Source organism: Gracilinanus agilis, chromosome 3, assembly GCF_016433145.1.
Source record: "Gracilinanus agilis isolate LMUSP501 chromosome 3, AgileGrace, whole genome shotgun sequence".
Taxonomy (NCBI): Eukaryota; Metazoa; Chordata; class Mammalia; order Didelphimorphia; family Didelphidae; genus Gracilinanus; species Gracilinanus agilis.
Genome location: NC_058132.1, coordinates 217,581,426 through 217,606,231, shown reverse-complemented (window position 1 = coordinate 217,606,231; position 24,806 = coordinate 217,581,426). Strand labels below are relative to the sequence as shown.

Here is a 24,806-nt window from a genome sequence, read left to right as displayed (position 1 = left end):
ATTGCACTGCCAGTGCTTGACTTAAACCTTAGAAATAAATGTGTTTTTTTACAGTCTTAAATCTTTTAAAAAGAAAGAATTATTATAAAATTAGATTAAGTAATACTTTCAGTAAGAGATGGGGATCCATGGATTTTGTGAGTTCATTTTGGAATGCCTGCATCCCTACTATAAAAACATGTAATCATATACACTTTCCTACATATTGAGTCTCCAGATTTGCTTGGAACATCCTACAAAGGATAACTACATTACCATTAAGCATTTCAGAACACTGTTGTTTCATCTTGTTTCCCCACTTTAGTCTTTCCAAAATACTCTTATCTGTCCTTTCCTACAAAGGGTGATGGTCAGAGTTCCACTGATGGTCTCAGCCTTACCTCAGTAATCACTGATTTATTTTGACTCATCTATCACCTCTAGCATATATTTCAAAGTTATAACATTTTAAAAGGTAGATGGATAGAAAGATATTTCCATAGTCTTAGTACAGTGCCTGGAATATAGTAGGTGCTTAATAAATGCTTATTGACTTGACTTACCCAAGGGCACTAGATATAAAAACTTGGTATAAATGAGTCTTTTACTTTTCTAAGATACCCTAAAACCACCTTCATCAGTATTTTAGCCTGTTCCATTAAAATAATATCCTATCCTGCTGAATCACTGAATCACGATAGCCAAAGAGATGACCTTTTGTGGATGAAAGACCTTTCAGTCTCCATTAACTTGCTGAATTATAAACACTACTCAGATGTTAATTTGTCATTCCATAATTGAACTCTTGGATTTTATTTCTTATATCATTTAATAAGTAAAATTTAAGGTACCACTAGAAAACATGAGTTGAATAATTTCCCCAAAGCTATCCTCATTGAATGTCCACTAAGCATAAATTAAATATAATAAAAATATTGAAGCACCACCCTTCATTTTATTTACTTTACAAGGCTCAATAATAGTAATCATTAGTTTTAAAAAACCCACAAAGCATATTAATGCTAGACTTTTGAACCATATATCGGTCAATGTATGACTAGCTTTAATACTTTTTGGCCAATTCTGCTGTACAATATCGATAATAATCACCAACATACAGTAGTTACAAAATGAATATCCCTCCCTCCCCCCAAGCAGATGGATTTTCAAGAAATGGCCTCACTAGACAATACAGTATATTTTTCATAGTTGGAAATCAAGTTCAACTTTATATGCTAACCCTCCTTGCTCCACCAAAAAGATTCAACAAAATTAATTCTGTCTCTCCCATCACTTCATTCATTCAGAGTCCTTTCTGGTCCAAATATGCTATGATGTAAGTAGCACACACCCTCGATACATTCCTTGCACCAGACACATAGAAAACTGTTGCTACTCCCACAGCCGGACAGCTGGTCCATAATGACTGTTGCATTCTCTGGGTGGCTCAACTGTTAGGCTTCTTGTCTCTGTATCTCATTTTGAATGCCCTCCTAATGGGCAGAAACTGGCCTCGAGCCAAAATACAGCTAGCTCTAATGTCTCTAGCATGTGTTCAGCACTCCACGAGGCAAAGTGTGCAGTTGCAAAGGATTGAGTTCTCGAAAAATTAAACTTTCATGTTAAAGAAAAGTACCTTGGCTTTATCTTCAACCGAGTCATTGGATGGGAAAGAATGAAAAAGCCTGAATTCTGATCTGCCACACTTGTACATACATGTTTACACACCGTACATTAGAATGTGAGGTCCTTGAGGGTAGATACTATTTTTGCATTTGTTGGTATCCCCAATACTTTGGGTAGTGTCTGACATATGACACGTGCTTAATAAAAGCTTGCTGACTGACTGCTAGAATATTGCACAAAATCAGCTAGACTATGGAGACATAGCAAGAGGAGTTAAGGTTTTCATTTCTCTTGGAAATTATGCCAAATCCTTCCTGGTTTTTTGTGTTGGTTTTTTTTTAATCACCTAGGGTGAAATAAATATTTTAGTGAAATTATAGTGTGCCAATTTCACAAACAATATAGGTGTAATTTGATCTTTACTTAGGTCATTTGCCTAGGCAGAATTGTTGGGGACATAAAATATGCAGAAAATGTGTCCTTAAATTGATTTCTAATGCATTAAGCTACCAACAACACTTTTGTATACTTAAAAAGTCATCATTTCTGACTAGGGGACTGTCCTGTGGGAGTAAGATATGGGTTTTAGAGTAATTCTGATTTTTTTTTTCTCATTTAAGAGAAGATATTTTGTTTCCAGGAAAAAAGTTGTTTCCTCTATCAGAACAGGGGTGATATTACGGTATTGTTTACCACCAAAGGTACAACAGCAGTTTTGGTTTTGTTTTGTTTTTCATTTGTTTAGATGAAAATAGAAAACATAAATAATTAAAGAATATCTTCACCAGATGTGTTTGGGATGAATGATATTGTGGAGGAGAAGTAAGAAGTTTATGTAGAACATTTCAAAACTTATTTATTGTCACTAATGAAAGATGTCTCAGCAGCCCTTGGCATGAGCTTTAATTGGTAATTGGAAAGTGAGTGTTGGCTGTTCAATGTACCTCCATCTACATTACTTTACTGGAATAGTTTAAGGATTCATGGTGCAAATTGCAATACCGTGATGCCTTAGTGAACATATAATAGTAGCTACTGCTTATATAGCTTTCTGAGACTTGCAAAGTACGTTATAGCTTTACCTTGTGACCCTTAAAACAACTTTGTGAAGTAGGTGTTATTATCCCCAATTACAGATAAGGAAACAGGTTGAATGAGATTGGGTAATTTTGCCGTACAGCTAAGTGCCTGAGATGGGGTTTAAACCTAAGTCTTTCTGATTCCAGGTTTAGCACTGTGCCACCTAGCTGCCCCATATTCATGAATTGTTATGACTGAGGAGGCTAACCTTATATGGCTGAATAGCTCCATTTTTAACTAAGCTGATCCTGGAGGAGAGACGTGTTCTCTCACCAGACCCGTATCTGAAGCTTTCTTTCCTTGGTAGGGTCTACCAGAGTTGGCTTCTGCTCACAACCCAGGGCTACTTCCGTACCAACATGAGGAATCAGAGGGAACTTAAATGGAAATATCTCTATCTAACTGAAAAAGAAATGATCATGTGATAACAATAAAGATGTGCCTCTGACTCTATCCAAAAGATATCCACTGGGACACAGGGCATTAAGAATTGTTACATATATCATATATGTCTGTATATCTATAATATGTGCATATACACAGAAACACATATGTAACATGTATATTGGTTCTTTTTCTTTCTTAGTTTCTGTTATTTTTATTTGAAATCAGACCATAAATTTTAAATCAATATGTTTTAGAAGGTCAACAAAAACAAAACGTTGGGCTGAAGTTTGAATTTCTCCCAAAAGAAATTAAAATACCACTGCTAAATTTGTAGGAGGTTTTCCCACTTGGATGTAGGTTCACAGATATTTTTAGGAGGCTACCTTATTCTAATAATATAGTTTTAAAAAGCCAAGAGGCGTAAGTCTATCTTCTTGTAAAATTCACCATTATTGAACTGTATTGATGAAAGCAATGGTTTTGTCATTTTCTGAGTGGATTATGTAATATTTGAATTTATGGGAATGAGATATTCATAGGATGATACATTTAGAGTTCATTGGACATCCTGGACTGCCCCTTCATTTTAAAGATGAGAAAATTGAAGCCAAGATAGGTTAAATGATTTGTTCAAGGACATACCAATTAGTAGTACAGTAGGAATTTGAACCCATGTCTTCTGATTCCAAATCTATGAATCTTTCCACTATACCATGTATATCTATGTATCATAGAAAAAAGCCCAATCTTATTCCTCTGTACTTTCAATTCAAATATTCAAATACTTATTTTTGATTCATTATATTGATAAGAGTTTCCTGTGAGAATGGATGGGATTTACACTATAGGTATACCTAAAAATGGTTTAATAATAATTTTCAATATGTAGCAAAAATATTTATGCTAAAGTAATATTCTTATATGAAAAGGATTTTAGTATAGATCTTTGACAGTAATGGATATACTGTTTGAGGACCAGCCTGGGTATATTCATAAAGGCTTATCACCAAAAGTTTGGCCAGTAGGTGACAAATTTTTTGGCCACAGAAATTCATGAAGAGCGTCCATTAGGACATGGAAAAGCTGTGTTCTAAATCATTCATGCACATCTCAACTCTCTTACTAAATTGCAAACACCCTAAGGGCAGGAATGTGCCTTATTTCATAATTTTATTCCCTGGCCCTAGCATAGTACTTCATTCGTAGTCAGTACTTAATACAAGGGTTGATGTTGAATTAAAATTATTTTACAAATACAATATGAAGTCAATCGTAAGCCAGAAAGATCTGACCAAACATTCTGTGACTTGAGATCCATGTTGTGAGCCAATACAAGGTAATGAATACTGTCCAAATGGTCTGCATTTAGTGGCAAGATCCAGATTCTTATGCTTCAAACTTAAGATATGTTCTACTCTAGCTAAAATAAAAGTAATATGAAATGATGTGATTCTGGTTTGGTATTGCATTTAGAAAATTTGGAGGATTAAGCACTAGGTTCATCCTTCTCTGGAGACCCCACTTCACAGAACAAGCGCTGATGTTTTGGGGACTGAAACTTTCCAGTGTAAATTCCTTCTGTGCTTTCAGGACTTGACTGTCATTAACAAATGATTACTTTTCAAGGGTGGCCATATACAAAGAGCAATGGAAGGATCTAGGGGGCTGGTCATAAAGAAATGGAATGGGAACCTAAAAAGAATTGGAAAATGGCTTTGTGTCTCTGTTTCCATCCATGAGATATTTACTGAGATATTTGGCATTGAGAATGACTACAGATATGGATCTTGCTGTTGATATAATAAACAAACATCATTCTTGAATTGTTTGAAGTCGGGTTATTGGAGCACTTACATTGTAGGCAGAAAATGCTTATGGGTCTTCTCCATGATGGATTGCTTTTTAAAAAGATTTTCTATTTTATTCTAAAAAATATTATTTGAATGTCTTTGTTTAGCTATTGTTCTGTGTTTTCTGTCTTTTTCTAGTGAAGAAAAATAAATTAGGCAGACATGCTAAGGAGCTCATCAGAAATTCCAAGTTCTGAGAAAAGCTTCAAATAGTCTAATTTAGAATGTTTGTATGCATTAGGTGATTCTATATTTTGGAAAAAGTGAACATACCTAATACAGTGATCTGCTTTTAAAATAACTGAAGAGGTGTTTCTCTCTCCACCTGAATCTCTTACCTGATGGATTATAGACTATGGCAAGCAGTAAAAGTGTCCCAAACTGAAATGATAGCACGTGTGAAAATTGAGTGTAGTTTCTGAAGAAACGTGATCGTGTATATCAGATATTTTGTTAAAAGACTACATTGTAAATACTAGTTTGCGAATATATTTTCATACACATTGATCAAAAACATGTGCATAAAAGTATGCTATACTATTTTGTTCTTATAACATGGGAAAACAATACAAAAGAGGTCATAATTATTTGCATAATTAAAGATATCATCTGTATAACTGTGCTCATTAAGTGCAAACAAATATTGTAAGTCCAAATCTGTTGTTTCCCCCCCTTTTTTTGTTTTTTTTTTTTCTGGGCATCTCATAGAACACAAACACATCTTACTCTCCAAGACAGAGATCATGCCATTAGTGCAGGATGATAATATAGCCCACAGGGAATAAATGACATCCTTCTTAGGAATCACAACAATAAATGCAACCCAACCAACTGGACAGTAACCAGTTGCAACATCAATGCCTTGAAAAATAAAGTTCATAAACTAGAGCAAAATTAATTTCCAATATTTTATAATAAGAATCCTTGAGCTGTTTTTATCTCCAACTCTTAGAGAATGTTTCAAGCAAGGTCTAATAACATTAGACTGATGATCAATTACTCTAATGTTCATGTCATCCAACCCCCACCCCCAAATGTACTTCATTCAAATGAAATTCTGGGAGATCATGACCATAAAAAATGTACAAAAATACGGAGATAACTCAGATGACTTTCAGGTGAAGGACATACTTTGGTAAAATTAAACATACTTAAAATTTTAGGTGCCATGCAGTTTGTGAAATACCACAGGAAATACCATCAATTAACTAACATTCTTAAGAAAATTATGCATCGGTGACTACTCAGGTCTAGAAACACATTATAGACAGTTTAAATTCCTGAAGTGGTCATGAATGAAGAAAAATTGATATTGTTACTCTTAAAGAGGGTTGATTTCTTACACAATGTTCTGGGCTTCCCAAGTGAGCTTAAATGTGGAAGGTGGTATACAAATACAAAGCTGTGGGAGGAAGAGAAAGGAATAGAAAACATCCCTTTTAAATGTCATCTCAAAGTAGTTAATAAATGGAAAAGAATCTGTGTGCTTGAAACAAATGCTTGTTACATGATTACGCAGTATGAGTTTCCAAAAAATAAAAATAAAAGATTACCTAGATGCCCAGCCTTGGTAGTGGTAGACACTGCAAGGGAAGAAAGGTGAATTCTAAGAAGCTTTCTTATTTACTTCTAAGAGTGAATGAGTTGCTGTCAATCTCATTTGACTTTGGTACATTTAGTGCAAAATATTTGGGGGGAATTTTTTTTCACCCTTATAAAAATAAAAGGCATTTCCCCCCCTTAAGAGTACTTAGAATTACCCACACAAAAACAATGCATGGAAAATGGAAGAGATGAGACACAATATGCAAGGTTCTTATGCACAATTTAAAGAACACAAACATAATGAGCCTATAAAAATAAACAGAATGCACTGTGTATTTTTTCCTGCCATGATGTGAGAAATTGCTATTTAAAAAACAGTTTCCATGCATTATAAAGCATAAAATCTGTAATTCATTAGGAATCCAAGGTATAACAGGTCATCTGTAGCCATCTTTACTTAGCCATACACCACCTGAATATGCATTTTCACCAGGCACCTTTATGATAGCCCATTTAATTAGTTCTCTGTGATTCAGATTCCTATTCATGGCAACTCTTCTAAAAGTTGAAACATACGGTGCACACCATGCAGGCACACGGAGTCTTAGGTACAGCAAGAAAGGGTTGTTCTATCATAACAGTGGGCATAAATTAATGTACTTTCAGGAAAGATTTTTCTTTATTATATCATTTAACTTAAGCTAATTTGGAAGTTGGGTCAAGAGATGCCACAGTTTGGCTTGAATAAGTTCAAGGACTAGTTTTTAGGATCTTGAGAAGTCCTTATAATTACCATGTAGTTGATCCAGTACAGTCTCATCTTGTTCTTGGAACATAATGAATGGAAGAAAAAAAAGTTTGGCAGTCAGGAAGAACTGTTGATTGAAAGACTGTTGGGTTTTCCCTGCACATCAGGCCTATCCAGATCCTTCCAAGAGGACTCTGTCACCACTGTCCTATACGCCCCAGAAATTATTGAGCATTTGTTCTTGGAATCTTACTCCCTAGATACACTGTAAAGTAACCATTCTCTAGGAACTTCCAAATCGAGGTTCACTCATTCTTCAAGAGGGCAAGTTCCATGAAGTCCCATCCACAAAGGGCTGGGCACTATGGTTGCCAGATTATTCGAGTCCAAAAGTACTTGTTTCTTCAACAGCTGTCAAAAGTTTTTCATAAAGCATGGAGAATGATGGATAGGGGGGAAGGTCCAGACGATTAAAACAAGTATGAGCCCTGCAAAAATAAAATTAGAAAAAAGACACATAATTATCAATCTATATAACTTCAAATTAAATCAACCATGGATTTGCCATATTCTCTTTAAAATTAATTCCACCAACCCCTTGCTTTGGGGGAAAAAGATTGTATATAACCATAAATTAATCAGAATTAATATATCTTGATATATCTTGTTTTTCAAGAGTATTTAAAATCGATGTTCTTTATTTCATCTTGTTTTGCTCTCTAGACAACATGTGAAATCTTTCATTTAAAGGAACCTCTATTTTTGGTGTTGGTCATTTCTTTACAAAAAGATTATACTCTTTGACCTAGGTCTAGGACCCCAATCTGTGGTCTATTATGGTAAACCATAACTGCGGTTTTTTCTGGGATCAAGGAGGGGCTTTTTAGGAAACTCTGCCTATCAGACTGAAATCATCAGGAATTTCCCAGTCTGCCTCAAGGAGGTCATCCAACCCTGAATCTTGTGTCTTAACATTTTCCCCTGATTCACAGTGAGCAATAATGGCTATTCAATCCCTATACGAACTATTCCCTTTTACAAATGCTTCCTTTCCCCCAAGATAGAAATAAAATATGTCTTCCTGTTATTTGCACCTGAATCACAATAAAAACATGGTCTGAGGCCAGTACAATCTTATCAGGAAAGAGATCTGAACTTTTGACATCAAATAAGCAGTTCTATTTTGAATGTGGAATAGTTTAGTTTGAGAATAATATTTACAATCAAGTATTGCCCGTGGGCATTTATGTTTAAATTTACATGATACGTCATGTGCCTATATATGAAATGAAATGAATACACATATACTATCTGATTCATCCTGCTGACATCCATAAAGGGCTTATAGTAAGGACTAAAAGAGGCACAAATCACTTCTTCAATTTGCATTGCAGGACACTCTATGTTTCTGAGCTGATCTACACTTTTAGCCCTTTTCCCATCAGTACTGACCTTTTTGTTGTGGTTTTTGGAACATAGAACAGCTTAGGAAAGTAGGAGGGTCAATGGGGAGCCATCGTGAGTTAGTTATGGGAACTCCATGTTTCACTTACTACTAGGACTAATCTGTGGAGGAGCACTAAGCAGCAACCAGCTAGTAGGCTAAGAAAATACCCTCAAATATGTCCTCCCCACATTTTCTACCCACTAAAGGTTCAAGTAAAAAAGGAAGCAAGTACTTTCAAAGAAAGCTAGTACCCACTGGGAAGGTAAAACCTATTGCATTCAAACATTTAATATTAATTTCTTTAATCACATCTACCACTCTCCTTAATTAAAAGGAGTTTTGAGTTTTGAGGGAGGCAGGAAGAAATTTGGGAGAGAAAAAGAGAATAAAAAAAAAAGTTATGCACCATCATTGACCGGATTTCTACTGTCATGGTGGAAATTCTACTCCCTGGGTCCCTTCCCCCAACTCTTCTTTCTCCATTTTTACAATAGCTAATCCAATTTTAGATGTCCCCTGTGGGTGGAGGTAGGGGCAGGCCTCTCTATATCCCATAAATGCCTAGAGTCTCCTGCATATTGTTGTAAGAATTCCAGTTTCAGGGCATGTAGAACCAGTTCTGACTCAAGTAATTTACTCTTTTCCCTGAATGTTGGGCTATATAAGAAAATAATTTTTATTTTGATGATAATTCATCAGTGTTTCTACATCTTATTGACAGAATTATAACTGACATCTGAATTGTATGCTATCTGACTCTTTTTTTGGACCTCACCTTTTATCAGAACCTAAAAACTGGTCTTCTGGCTAATATTTTGACTTTTTTGTTTTTCTTGACCTAATTATTGTTCCTGAAAGAGATATCCAGGGAAAGCTTAAAACACAGCTTGATCCAGAGCAATCAGTTTTGATTCTCCTTATTCAAGAATTACATCCTGATTTTCATTAGGAAGAAAAAAATTTCTTACATAAATATGGATATCTACTAAAAAATCATAGAATCTCAAAGGTATAAAGTATCATAAAGATCATTTTATCCAAATCTCTTGTTCTAAAAATGAAGAAAATGAGGTCATAAATTGTTGGTTTTTTCTCCCCTTTTTAACATGTTGCTCTATTTCTAGATGTTCTAATTCATTCTCTGGTTGGGCAGTATATTTGAAAGGGAAGTGGCCCATTTTTATGACCAGTGAATTGAGTTTTTGTAAATTCAGTCTTAAAAGGTGAATTCATTATTATTTCACATGCATATATTTCATATTTATGAAGTGAGTACTTTTGGAAAACATAGAATCGTTGGTAGAGCAAACAACTGTCCTTGATTAATTTGCTTTGTTTGCTTAAATCAGGATACCTTTTGTTGCACTATGTATACACCACCTTGAATCAACTCTCTTCCCAGAATCTTGACATTCAATTATTTTTCTCTTGACTGTAGATCATTCAAACAGTAATTAAGCTATGGAAGAATTAGTACAATACTCATATAACTGACAGAAACAAAAGGTTAGGAGTATAAATTCATATTGAAATAATTGTAGTTGTACTTATGGCTGGAAATTTCGGATTTCTTTCTCAGAAACATTTGGAAAAATGATTCCATTTTTTTAATAGAGTGAATTCCCAAGGCAGCAAATGCACTAAAGAAAAAAATTGTTGCAAAGCAATAATGGTGGTGAGTATGACTTAATAGAACCACATTTTATTGAGGGAAGTTGGGGGCAACACGCCTTTTCATCAATTGAGGATATTTCTTGGGAAAAAATGAACTCTATCCAATTTTCCATGCTTTCTCATATCCAGCAATTCAGGAAGTATATGGTCTTTTTCTCTGTCTTCTCCACAATAGATTTATCCATCTTCCTTTGAAGGGTAGGTATAATTGTATGTATTGACAGAGAATGGCCTATACTCATATGATTTCAAAGTTTTAAGATGCCTTAGCAATCAAAGGATGCCATGATGCTGCTTTGCAGAGTGGCAGCAATATTGAACTTAGAAACAGAAGCCCAGAAATCAGGTCCAAGAGGTACTGCACCTCTTGCTTAACAGCTGTGTATTTTTAGTCAAGTCAGCACAACATTCCAAATCTCAATTTCCTTATCTATAAATGAGAGAATTGGATGAAATTTCTCAGGTCCCTTTCAAATCTAATACTGTATAGCTCTTAAAGGTCTTTCTAGTCCAATTTTCTTGTTTCAAAATAACTCTTGTTGAATCATTTGCAGCCTAAAATGTAACTGCAGTTACTAAATCATAATATGAAGTTAGCATAACCACTTGATTTTGACCTTAGTAACTATTAATGAAATAATTTGTGTCACATAGCACCTTTCTTTTAAATAGCTTTAATGGCAACTTTGGAAAATAGATATTTAACTAGGGGGAAAACATACCTTGGAGGGGAAAACTGTACAAAGAGATTCAATGATTTTCCCAAGGTCCTAGACTGAGTCAGTGGCCCAGCCAAGAATAGACCCTAGACTTCCAGACTCTCAGGGGAAGTCCACCAGTGATTTGAAAGCTTCATTGGATGCCCATTTCTACTCTATTCTCAGAAGCTAAAATGATGGTTCAGTTCTACTTTTGAGCATGTAGCATTTGGCTACAACACCCCTACTAGACTTGAAAGTACTTGGAGGAAAGGTGCTTGTCTTAGACACCTTTGTATCCTTCAGAGGACCTATCAAATGTAGGCTCTTAAATGTTTATGGAATGAATGAAATGATGGTTTGGAGTGGCCCTGGGGGAAGTGGTTTAGTGAGTCATCACTATACCAACTTCTCATGAACACAACTGGGGGATTTCTGGAGTTAATCCAAGGTTCTGGATTCAGAGCTGTCACAGGAGTTTAGTTTGATTTAGTTAGGTTGACATAACCCAGGGTGGAATTGGACTTTTAGCTTAGCCTTAAATTAGGCCTTCTGTAATAAGGATAAGGACCAGTTTTATTAGGGCCCTGGTGGCCTCAAACCTTTTCAACTCTCCCCACAGAGAGATTCTGTGCCAGTCTGGACCAACTCTCTCAAGGGTCTCTGTTGGACTCTGAATAATGCTGAAGTAGGAGGAGATTCAACAGCTGTTGGAATGATTATTTTTTTCTTCCTCATCTTCCCACACTCTCAAGCCAAGTATGCTCTGGGTTTCCTGTAACTCAAGGTGAAAGCAGCCCTTGGACTGTGGACACCTCCAGAGGGATGAAAGCTCAAGCCCGCATGGTGAGCAGAGTTAGCAGTGAAAGCAGGTGCTTCTTCTAGGGCCTCTTGCTGATAGATAACCTAGCACTCATGCTCACCGCGGTAGGAAATAGAATGGCATGTGAAGCCACCCCGGCCACTCCACTCACTGAGCAGCATGCAGCATCCGTCCTTCTTTCCAGAAATTGTGTCACTGCTTCCATGAGCCTGAGACACACAGGCTAATTACAGGAAAAGCAACGATGACCTTTGAAAACAATCCTAACCAGCTTCAACCGATGAAGAGAAGCTCCAATTCAGGCAATATTAAAATAGCAACACTTTGCACATCCACACATCTTTTCTGCTAGTGTTTCAAAATGCCTCATAAACAAGAGAGTATTGCTAATGAGGAAATTGAGGAACAAAGCAGTCAAACCACTTGCCCAATATTTACCATCAATTTACTGTTTGAGCCAGGAAAAGGGGGAAAAAACCAAAAAACAAAAACAATAGAATGCTTGAGGCTTTACACTCTCCAGTTCCTTGTCTTAGAGAAAACTCTTCCAGAAAATAAGAGGAGGGCTTTAGGACTTTGTTGATATTGGCAAGAGCAACCCATGGTCTTTGGTTTCAGTAAAGGGATATTTTTCAAAACTAATACAGGACTGCCAGATATTGCTACCCATGTTAAGTATCATAAGTTGAAAAGAATACACTTGTGTTTACCTAATCATCCAGAACAGTGGGGGAGGGGGAACCAGGAAGAGGAGGTGAATGTGGGTCTATCCTTTGGAAACCATTTTGGAATCTAGTCAGATTTAATATTTTTGTTGTTGTGTGGGCATAAATCAATCAACGGGCATTATTACATCTCAAGTATGGTCAGTCAAATGTTAAATGAAGAATTCTTGCCAGTCAAAAACTTCCTACTCATTCTTAGATAGGAGAGGCAGATAATTATTTCAAAGAATCAGAAATATTTTCTAGATGTGTCTCTCTGGACTAGAGCTATTCTTGGAAACAGAATTTTTCAGCCTAAATCTTTAGTCTTAATTCTGAAAATGCTGTTTCTTACTACCTGTTCCAGCTTTACTTTTAATGTGGCTCCTAACAGTTAAAGCTACAGTTTATTTTCCCCTATCTATCCTCGTTGCAGATGCCTTTGCCAAGTCTTTAGGAACTTGTAAATATTTCAGCACTTCTGGAGAGATGGGATTTTTTTTTTCAGTTCAGTGGATCTGAATTCATGTGCTTCTATATGTGAGGGCAGATTTGAGAGAATGGAAAACATTTTAAGTCCTAAGGGAAACCTGAAATGAATCCCAGCTTTTTATATATGCATACATACATATATACATACATGTATATGTGTAAATATGTTCATAAAGATTTATTTTATAGAGAGCAAACCTACATATATGTTTATAGATATACAGTTTTTAAGATAAAGATTTCTTTTATAATTTATTGCTTAATCTTTGTTTTCTAAGGTCAGTTTCTCAGTGTGACACATTTTCTAAAAGTAAAGCTCTCTCTGTAGTTTAGATTTGCTCTGGATAAATCTAATAAATATCAAATGACTTAAATTCAGCTCTAGTAGTAGAGAAACAGGAAGATAAGGAAGAAGGGTTGGCTTTTAGCAAAGTTGTCATGTAGACCAAGTTTATTTTTCTCACCTCTTCTTCTAACTTCTGTGAACAAAACATTTATAAATACTCCCTCTCGTGCCCTCTCGTTGATGATGATGATGTTGATGGTATTCATACCAACATCAAAAAATGGCAGCAAGTAAGTATTGTGGTGGACAGAACACTGGTTCTGGAGCCAAGAAGTCTTGAGTTCAAAACTAGCCTCAATTACTAGCTGTGTGACCTTGGGCAAATGGGAACACACTAGAAAAGGAAATGACAAACCACTCCAGTATCTTTGCCAAGAAAACCCCTTGGACTTTGTCCAAGGAATCACATAAAGTCAGTCACAACTGAAGGACTAAACAAGAACAAAACAACAACAACATAATGGATTAAGGTTGGAAAAGTGCTCCCTATACATGATCCTATTTGTTTTTCTGGTTTTCTTTTTCCACAAAAGGCATGTGAAATAGATAGCAAAAGAGATAACATATAAAATGCTTTGTAAACCTTACAGTGCTCTGTAAATGCTATAGCTGTAATATTACTACTACTACTACTACTGTAGAATTATTATCCCAATTTTATATATGGGGAAACTAAGGCCAGAGAGTAGTGTATGATTTGAATCCAGGTTTCTCCCAACTTCAGATTCAGTACTCTTTCCCATTACATCACTAAATTTTTTTCTGAAGCAACACAGAAGTTAAATATATAAAATGTATTAAAATGTATATTAAAATATATAAATAAACTAACATCTTAGTTTAATAATGAGGAAATTGAGGTCCACAGGGATTCAGTGACTTCCATTAGGTCACCGGATAATATCAGAGCTGAGGTTCAAGCCAATCCAGAGCTCTTTCTTCCTCTCTACCATATATTGCCCAATACATCCTCTTCCTAGAACCTCCCACAGTACTCTCTGCTCATACCTTTTCTGTGTTTCAATGTTCTACTGTGCATTACAGATGTCTATATTACACACAAATTTCATATTTGCTTACCCAAACATATTGCTCCCAAGGGAAAGACAAACATGCTGAAGTTCAGTTATGTGCATATTACAATGTTTCACAGGGAAGAATGACAAAAGTATCAATGGTAATATTGTCCAACTCATGCCCAGTAGTTTTGAAGGCCGAAAAAAGTATTCTGGTTAACCCATCTGTTCCTGTGCAATTGTTCTACCATCTACAAATAAATCAAGTTTAACTTTAAAAGGCCATTTTCACATAAAAAATGAACTTTACTCCATTTATAATTAAATGCCTTGAGAAAAAAATGGTTTACTTTCAAAACCTCATTAATTAATTACAATTAGCAAATCCTCAGCTTATCTTTTATATACAGCTCTAGACTCATCATCCAATTAAAAAATTAGGATGGCGGAGTAGGTTGGAGAGTCCAACCCAATAATATCTTTCCTACTACAGTTCTCAAATTCAGTTATCAAATCACATGGCTAAATCTTCATGGATGATTATAAAAATCTCACTCTATCTGAGAAAACTCTTACTTGTTTTGGTCTGGCAGGGGACACTTCTTTCCCACTGACCCTGAACCCCCATGCTAGAAAACCTCGGTATTAGAATGCCCACAAAGCAAGTGTGATTTATAAATGTATTCTTACAAGCTGTGTGTGAAAACTGGGTGGTAGGAAGTATTTTACAAAAATTCCAAAATACAGAACTAACCAGAAACCACAAAGCAGAGGAAGTACAAGCAGTAAGTTCTTGTTGACGTATTCAATATATAAGGCTCCACAGAGACACCCAACTGTCTGCAGAATTGTTTTTCATTTGGTCTCAAATTACTTATTCCCCACAAAAGAAAGAAAAGGCGGTGATGCACAAAATTTTAATGGCTTTGAAACCATGCATCTTGCTATATACAACTATCCTTTTTGGGTGATATATTTCACAAACTGGTAAAGGAAAATAGATTTAAGTAGAATGAAGAATGAATGACAATTATATTTGATTGCTAGAGAAAAGTATAAAGAACCTAGACTATGATGTCCAAAGATACTGGGATTTCCCTCTTCCATTATGCCTGTTCAACACAGAGGTGAAGTATGACATAGAGCTAAAGAGATAACCACTTCCATCTTCCCACATCAATCTAGCATTTGAGGGGATTGTGGGGACAGAGTAAGCAAGAAACCATTTAGAACAATCCTGGGCAGGGAGTAAGTAATCTCCACAAAATAGATACTAGACAGTGGCTCACTAAGACGAAAAAGATATATGATTATGGAATTGAGGACCGTTCTTTGAGATCAGGGAGATTTTAATTCCCCATTGATGATGCTGAGTACCCAATTGTACTCTTGGTGTTCTAGTTTATTTTCTCTAATATAAAAATGTGATTTGGCAAATTCTAAGAAAGACCACGGAGATATATTTAGACTAAATGCAACATCTTATATTTCAATTAGAGGATTTGGGGAGCCAGCTTTGACCGTGAAACAAATATAAAACTCTCCTAATAGTAATGATGCATGAGTAAGTAAACAACAACATTCTGGACTAACGGAGGCTGAAGTATTCTCCAAATCTAATATTCAAAAGACCATCTATTTACTCTTCAGATTTAGATTCCTAAAGGGAAAGGCTAGGTTAAAATACAAAGATTACTACAGTCAAGTTTAATTATTTTAAGTAATGAAAATATTTCTATGATCATATAAACATCAATTAATTGGAATCCTGCCGGAATTATAAAGGGAAGAGATTTATTGTGTGTGTGTGTTTTTCTACCACTATTCATACGATCTGATGAGTGGAGAACAACTAGGAATCTGGTGGCAACCTTAACTTAAAAATGCAGGAAAGAGAAGATGTTGTACAGTAATTACCCATCTGTTCCTGTGCAATTATTCTATCATCTACAAATAAATCAGTACAAGAAATGCTTTTTCCTTGAATATGGAAGATGTATTGACCCAACCAGATCCCTAAAATATTTCCAATTACCTATCAGTGTCATACCTGCTATCTTAGATGAATAGCAAACTATTGGCTTTTATCAATATTCATATATCTTTTCCAAGCTCAGTGAATAATATAGTGACTGAACAAATGTAGTTGATAGCAGCTTAGTTTCAAAGCATATTGAGGGTCTTGGGATTCCTAGAATGAAGAAAGACAACAAACTGCATCCAGCGCTGTCCTGTGAAGGCTAATTCCTGAAAGTCCCAAGGTGGGTGGGTGGGAAGAGGTAGAAAGCCACATCCTTAGGCTTTAGAGAAATTCTAAATTTGGTAGAAGTTAAGTGATTCTCCAAGTATGACATAATTGCCTTGTAGAAAAACAATGAAGTAAAATCATTATTCCACTAATAAAAGTTCCTATTCCCCAAAGCTGAGACAAGATACATCAGTCACTTTCCAAACTGAGGATCTGATGGTAACATGTAGGGTTCTGAGGTTGCAGGATGTGGTACTTAGTTTCACAATTTATATAGCAAGGTTGCTAAGGAAGTAACATGCTGATGTAGATAGGATGGCAATATGCCTTCACATTGTTCACAGTAATAAACTAACATTTATTCAACTGCAAGTAGATTGAAAGAAGGCCTTGGGGGAAAAAAGGCCACCCTTGTCACCACTAAAACTGGGAAATTGTTGACTATATCTCATGGTAAAACACCTTGGACAAGTCACTTAATCTTTCTGGCACTATATTTCTTTATCCATGCATATGTGGAGTGTCATTCTATGATTGTATGAATTCGAAGATGGTGAAATAAATAAAGTAACCCTAAGGCTATTTCTCTAATTGACAGGAAGTGCAGTATTAATCACTAATGTGCTAGACAGAGATTTGGGAAGAATTGGATTCACATCTTGACTGAGATGCTTACTAGGTGTGTGATTTTTGGTCAGTTGACCTCATCGTGCCTTATTTTCTAAGCCTGTAAAATGGAGATAAGAATTCTTATAAAACTGACCTAGATTTGTTCTGTTGAAAGTTCTCTTTCAACCTGAAAGAACTATTATGTGTCAATTATTACTGTTCCCTGACCCTAGCCCCTAATCCCTCTATTTAGCCTTAGATATCTTTTCTTCATCAGGTCTTAAAGTGGTTATACATAATATCTCTCACTAAAAAGTGAATTAATATTATTTATATGTCAAAAATATTTTTCCCATTTTAAAGAAACTTGCTTAATTGTAAATGAAATCTCAGTTCAGAAGAATTAGAATTTCTGTAAATAATTATGAAGGGGAAAGAAAAACAATTCACGGCACTGTCAGATAACCTAATATTATTTACAAATGAACATGGTATTACTTGATAAACATCTAATACCTCCAGAAAACTGGTGCTATAGGAACTGGGACAAACCTAACAAACCATACATGTGATTGCAAAAGGCATCTTTATATCAATGTCCTGACACAAAACCAGCATGAATGTGCTATTTTGCATTTTCTATCTTAAAATGCAGGTACAATGAGAAATGAGAATCAATGAAAAAGCATTTTAAATTTTTTTAGGAAGACTTAATTAATAATATATTTCAATTTGAGTTAATAAATAAATAAAGCATCGACCTGAAGGGTTCTCGCACTTTTTTTTTAATGGGAAGGCAACTAACCTGTTTAATTCTAGAGGTAACTACAATTTCATCTATTAAAATATTGCAACGGTGAAGAGAATTTGTTTAATTTTCTTTTGGTTTACTTTGTTTACCTGGGAAGGGCAGTGATTTTCCCCCATTTCTCCACACAGAATCTCCTTGGCCCATTACTCCCTCGCAGAGAAGCAAAGCCTTCGTAGGGTATGCTGGATGTGCCTGTGACAAACTGCCAATGCAAGTAAAACAGGATAGGAAAATGAAATATGGTTCAGTGGAAAGGAAAGAAGAATGTTAAGTTCTGTTTAAAATTGTTGAGCAAGAGTGGCATGCTGTTTCCTGCTGGCATCTTTCTTAGGTTCTAATTATTATATCGAATGGAGCTTTCTTTGTAGGCACAGAATAACCACAGCACAGAAACTCTAATAATACCCAGCCAGAGAAGAATGAGAGATTTGTAATAATAAAAGAGGAGGCAAAATTCAATAAATGAATATTGGATAAATAGGAATTATAAAATGGCCTAATGTTAACTATAACCACCTGAGAGGTGTGACCACCTGCCAGAGCTGTTAAACAGAGCTGTTATAGCCTCTCACTCTTCCTTGGAAGAAAGAGGAAATTACTGGCCTTGACTCAACCATGGTAATAAGTTAGCAGTTGGTGCACCCTATAAGTTCCAAGAAAGATGACAAGTCAATTAAATCCAGCATTGACGGAGGAAGAGGCAATGTGATAAAGTGGATAGAGAGTTAGCCTTGGAATCATGGTTTCATGTTCTGCTTCTTCCATATCTAGGCTGTGTGAAGCTGAGCAAAGTCGTTTTATTTCTCAGTGCTCTAGGAAATTACCTAAGATGGTAAGTTGTAGAGAATGTTGTTGTTTTTGAGTTGTGTCTGACTTTTCCTGATCCAATTTAGGGATCTCTTGGCAAAGATATGGAAGTAGTTTGCCATATTTTTTTTCCAGCTCATTTTACAGATGAGAAAACTGAGGCAAGCAGAGTTATAACTTCCTCAGAGTCACACAGTCAGTGTTTGAAGCCAGATTTGAGCTCACAAAGGTGAGTCTTTCTGCCTCCAGGTCGAGCATTCTCTCCACTGTACTACCTATCTGCATTAGTAGAGAAAATTTCATATATTAATGAAACTACAGATCTGGTCCCTATGCCTTTTAAATACATATTATGTGCCTAATGGTTTTAAGACCTAAAAGTCAATGGCATTGTATTAATAAAAATAAGAGTCTAATGGGCTAGATAATAATGATAATAATGATAGATATCTCACCTGTAACAACCTTAGTCGTTGTTCATTGTTGAATCTTTCTACAGCAGCCCAGAACCACCGGATTACAATATGATTGTCGTGATAGCCTATCAAAGCAAGAACAAGAGTCCATATTATTTTAGTTATAATTTAAGTTATGAAGAAACATGTTTTTAAAAGACCCTCCAAATACAAACCACCATCTCAGTTTTTTCAAAAATAGGACATGGATTCTCAACCCAAACTAGATGAGTAATATGACACCATGAAAAGGATAATGAACTTCAGATCAGGAGACCTGTTTTCAGATCTTATATATGCCATTTGTTTAGCCATATCATGACAAATCATAACCCCTTTGGGCCTTTGCTTACTCATCTGAAAAAATATGGGGCTTGGAGAAAATGGCTCTTCCAACTTGATTCTGTTTTGATTCTGTGTTGCCCATTGACCACTCTGGCTATAAGACAGATTTTAAAAATCCTTCAAAAAAAAGGGGTGAGTGAGCTTGTCTTCCTACCCACTCTTATTAATTGCTTTTATGATCAGATCTCTATCTGGGAAAATTCTTCCTCTAACCCATAAGAATAAGCCTGACAAACTTTTGTGGATAAAAAACCTTTACCCATTCCCTATGCAAGTGTACCTATTTTGGTTCATACGCTTTGTGGCATCCTTTTAAAAAGCTGCTTACCTGTACTACTAGAATGAAAATATTTATAAGGTATACAACATCCATTTGAAACAGCTTTCACCTCAACCTCATCAATGAATGTGAGGGATTATGGGGGACATGACAATTGATTTTTTAATGTAGAGAAAAATTTTGTCATTCAGTAAATTGGGGGAAATCATGCTCTAGTTAGTAAAACACCTTAGTTAACTGAATTAATTTTAACAATGTAATGTCATGTAGAAACTATGTAAGGAAACTAGAAAGTAGTCCAAAGGACCTGAGATTTGCAGTTGGAAGGGACTCTTGAGGTGGCACAAGCCCCTCATTTTATAGATAAGGAAATTGACATCCAGAGAAGTTAAATGTCTTTGCCCAAGGTAACAAAGGTGGAAGAGGCAGAATTTAAATGCAGGTCCTTTGAGTTTAAATCAAAAGCTCTTTCTAGTCTTCACCACTGCTTCTTCTAGTTGTTAAGAGTATTAAGTCTTAGAGAAGAAGTAACAGAAGTAGAAATGTGAAATTGCTTCCAGATAGTCTAGGGCTAGGGTGATGAGATGAAAAAGCCAAGGATGGGTAATGAAGTAAAAGGACTGATAGAAGAATATTTAATGTATCTTAATAATTTTTCTCTTAAGTGCTTATGGTGATACTTAAAGAAAATCATTATCTTTTGCCTTACAATAAATACTAAGCATTGGTTCCATGGCAGAAGAGTGGTAAGGGCTAGGCAATGGGGGTTAAGAAACTTGCCCAGGATCAGGGTGAGGCCACATTTAAACTCAAGAGCTCCTGTCTCCAGCCTAGCTCTCAATACATCGAGCCACCAAGAGTCCCCCAAAGTATTTGCTTCTTACTGAAAACCAGAGAAGACTAAAGATTTGTTGCTTCTGACTCATTGATTCTGTAATTCAGAGGCAGATACTGTGATGCACAGACAGCTAATATTTAGCATTATCTCTAAGACAAAAAAACACTTTATTAAGTACTTTACAATGGCCCTGTAATTTTGTTAATTACTTCCCATTTAAATTTTCTTCTTCTTTTGAACTTATAGAACTTTCTTGCTATGTAAAAGTTTTGGTAAGGCTTTTTTCTTTCTCTAGATTGTATTTAATACTTACCCCTAAAGTCAAGCTTCCTAATTTTAACTTTGCTTTAAAAAAAAACAAAAAACAACCAAAGTTTTATCTCATTGTAAATGAAATTCAATAGCATTTGTCTGAATTATTTGACTGAAGATTTAGGTTGACTGTAAGAAATACCAATTTTTAAATTATGTCTCTATCCATCTGGAATGTAAAAATTCCAAATTATCTGTTTATAATATCTGGATAGTTATTCTAAAATTATCTATCTATCTATCTATCTATCTATCTATCTATCTATCTATCTGTCAATCTACCTACCTATCTGTCAATCTATCCATTTGTCTGCCACATATTAAAGTGTAAATATAGCAGAATAGCAAGGGACATATTGATAAATGCTTAGCCACTGGCTCTCTGGAAAAAAAATTCACATATTTTTTAGTCTAATCTGCATTTTAACATTTTCCCCATTACTTTCTTAAGTCCAGACAACCAATAAAACAATAAAGCATGCCCTGATTTGTAGCATTTGCTGATTTTCAAAATATAAATGCTCACACTGAAATTTTAATAATTGGCTCTTGGAAGCTTATAAAAGCTGCTTCTAGCACATCCCTTCATAAAAGGATAAAAGATTTGGCCTTGGATTTAGGAGAACTTGCAACTCTCTAAGATTTTGATTGCTTTGGGTAGAAGATGTTGCCATACATGGTGTTCCTCTTCATTGATGAGATTGCAGGTGGAGACCAAGGGAAAAAAGTATTAGATAACACAACATTGAGTCAACCAGTAAGTGGCTCAATGAATCAAGACCTCTTGGTCTAGAAGCTCAAAGGGTGTGCCTCTTAAAGTTCCATAGGGGTGGAGGGAGGGATGGGCTGGAGCTGGCCAGCTAGTGATCTCCTCCAAGGCAATTACTTAGTGTTCACATAATCATATTTCCTCACTAACAATTAATTATGATGACATCCTTGGGTGGTATGTAAATGGTATTTCCCCTGTTTGCGAGATGAGGAAACTAGGAAAAAATGGGGATGTGATTTTGTTCAAGGTCTTATAAAGGATGCTTCAGATCTTTGAGTAGAAACCAGGTGTCCTTCCCAGCACAGAATTCAGACCAGAGAGTCAACCTATATCACTCCTATTCGTTAAAGCCTTCAAACTCCACCAAGTTTCACCTCCTCTATATTCTGTGTTGTTTCTCCAGTCACTTAGGTCTATTTCAGCAGTTCCAGCAATGACCAGTTCCAGTTCCCTCGCATCAAAAACAGATACCAGCCTAGCATCCACCACCTGTGAAAGGAAGAAAGTTCAAGGAAATGAGTCAAGGAACTCCCCATTATGAAGACTTGTCAGAGAAGAATGGTACTGGGAGGAGGAGATTAGTAAGTGGTGCTGAGGATCCCTTTTCTATGATAAATCAATCAACAGGCATTTATGATTTATTTGTATATTAATCTTATGTTAAAGTTGTACATGCAAATGTTAAACATTATAAAGTATAATTTAATTTGCAGCATTGGTATCTACATCATCATTATCATAGTCAACATTTACATAGCATCTATTATATGCTAGTGACTATGCTAAGCACTTTACCAATATTATCTTATTTGATTCTTGCAATAACTCTTGAGGATAGGTGTGATTATCTCCACATTACAGATGAGAAAACAGAGGCGAGGTTAGTGACTTGTCCAGCATCTCACAGCTAGTAAGGCTCTAAGGCTGGATTTGAACTTGGGCTTTCCTGACTCCAGGTCCAGCACTGTATCTAATGCTCCACCTAGATGCCCCTAGATGTCAACATGTCATCGGATCAGAGGACTGTCATTCTAGAGCTGGAATGGACTTTAGAGGTCATCACCCCATCATTTTAGAGGGAAGTCATTTAACAATGACTTGCCCAAAGTTACACAGATTTGTAAGTAGTAGAAGCAAGATTCAAACTCAAGCTTCATGACTCCAAGCTAACTTTTTTTCCTACTGTGCTACGGTCTCCTTAAAATATCAAGAGAGCACAGAGAAGGCTCTTTAGCACAATGGTCCTCCCATCACCACCACCACCACCACAATGAATTAATGTGAGAATATGGAGGAGCGGTCATAGGGTGGGAAGCATGGATGGGTTATTATCTCAAACTGATTGCTCCATAGGTATCTTAAACTGAACAAGTCCAAAACAGAATTCATTATCTTTCCTCCTATAGTCTCCTCTCTTCTGTTCTTCCTTATTACTATTTTTTTAAATCCTAATTTTTTGTCCTAGAATTAACAATGATTCTAAGACAAAATTTTGGTTAGGTAGGACTAAGGAATTGAGGTTAAGTGACTTTCCTAGGATCATGAAGCTAGGAATTGTCTGAGGCCAGATTTGAACCTATATCCCCTCAACTCCAGGCCTGGCACTCTATCTACTATGCTAGCTTGCTGCCCCTCTTTCTTGTTACTGGTGAAAGAACCCTCCCAGTCACCCAGTCTCATAATTTTGGTGTCGTCCTCAACTACTCTTTCTCACTCACCCTACATATCCAATTAGTTTCCAAGTCTTGTCATTTTTACTTTCAAAACTTCTCTTCTATAGATGCCCTTTTTTTCCTACTCTCTAAGCCAGTGATTCCCAAAGTGGGTGCTGCAGCGATCCAGGGGAGCAGTGATGGCCACAGGTGCATTTATCTTTCCTATTAATTGCTATTAAAATTTAAAAAATTAATTATCCAGGGGGCTAAGTAATATTTTTTTCAGGAAAGGGGGTGGTAGGCCAAAAAAAGTTTGGGAACCACTGCCAACACTGCTGTGGGTCCTTGTGATTTCATGTCTAAACTACTGCAATAGCCTTCTGGCTGGTCTCCCTGCCTCATCTCTCTCCCCAGTGCAGTCCATCTCAGTTGTCAAAATGATTTTCCTAAAGGACAGATCTTACTAGATTATCTTCTCTGTTCTGCATTCCATAAACTCCAGTGGTTCCCTATAACCTCCAGTATAAAGTCCCCTGACTTTTAAAGCCCTTCTCAACCTAGTCTCTTTCTACCTAGCACAATGGTTTGCCCATCAATACCACCTCCACCACTATAATGAATTGATGGGAGAACCTGGAGTCTTTGTATACTTTACTCCACATAGTCTATAATTGAGCCACATAGGTTTTCTTGCTATTCTTCATGTATAACACAGCATCTCCTTTTTTACTGACCATCTCCCATGCCTGAACTGTTCTCTCTCCTTATCTTTTCCTCCTGGCTTCCTTGGCTAGTTCAAATCCCACTTTCTGCAACATCTTTCTCAGTAGCCCTTCTCACATACTGCTAGTGTTCTCCTTCTGAGATGATTCCCCATTTTCACTTGGCACATGTCTTTATTCACTTTCATATGTCTTGTGTCTACATAGTTGTTGCTCAGTCTTTTTCAGTCATGTTCAACTCTTTGTGACCTCATTTGGGATTTTCTTGACAGACATGCTGGAAAGGTTTGTCATTTTTTTCTCCATATCATTTCACAGATGAGAAAATTTAACCAACAGGGTTAAGTGACTTGCCCAGGGTCTTATAGCTAATAAGTATCTGAGGCTGAATTTGAACTGAGGAAGAGGGATCTTCCTGACTCCAGATTCAGCGGCAATGCCATAACCATATGTGTACTGTAAAGGCCACCAGGACCTTTTCCATTCTTATCAAGGGCAGTGCTAACTTTCTCTTCTTCCATATATCACACCTTAAGG

General features: G+C 36.1%; 1 protein-coding gene and 1 non-coding gene across 2 annotated transcripts in view; both read right to left on the bottom strand.

Moving 5' to 3' along the window:
* Positions 1–7,089: 7,089 nt before the first annotated feature.
* HECW2 (HECT, C2 and WW domain containing E3 ubiquitin protein ligase 2) overlaps positions 7,090–24,806 on the bottom strand; it is a 289,847-nt gene continuing 272,130 nt past the window's right edge. The window contains exons 25-28 of the mRNA XM_044669680.1: positions 22,267–22,381; positions 19,346–19,431; positions 18,173–18,285; positions 7,090–7,703 (exon numbers count right to left, since the gene is read on the bottom strand). Of these exons, the coding sequence (XP_044525615.1) occupies positions 7,592–7,703; positions 18,173–18,285; positions 19,346–19,431; positions 22,267–22,381 (426 nt within the window). The 3' untranslated portion in view covers positions 7,090–7,591. The remainder of the gene's footprint in view (positions 7,704–18,172; positions 18,286–19,345; positions 19,432–22,266; positions 22,382–24,806) is intronic.
* On the bottom strand, positions 24,669–24,797 carry LOC123243509. The gene has a single exon (XR_006506026.1). It is a non-coding gene; the product is annotated as a U6atac minor spliceosomal RNA (small nuclear RNA).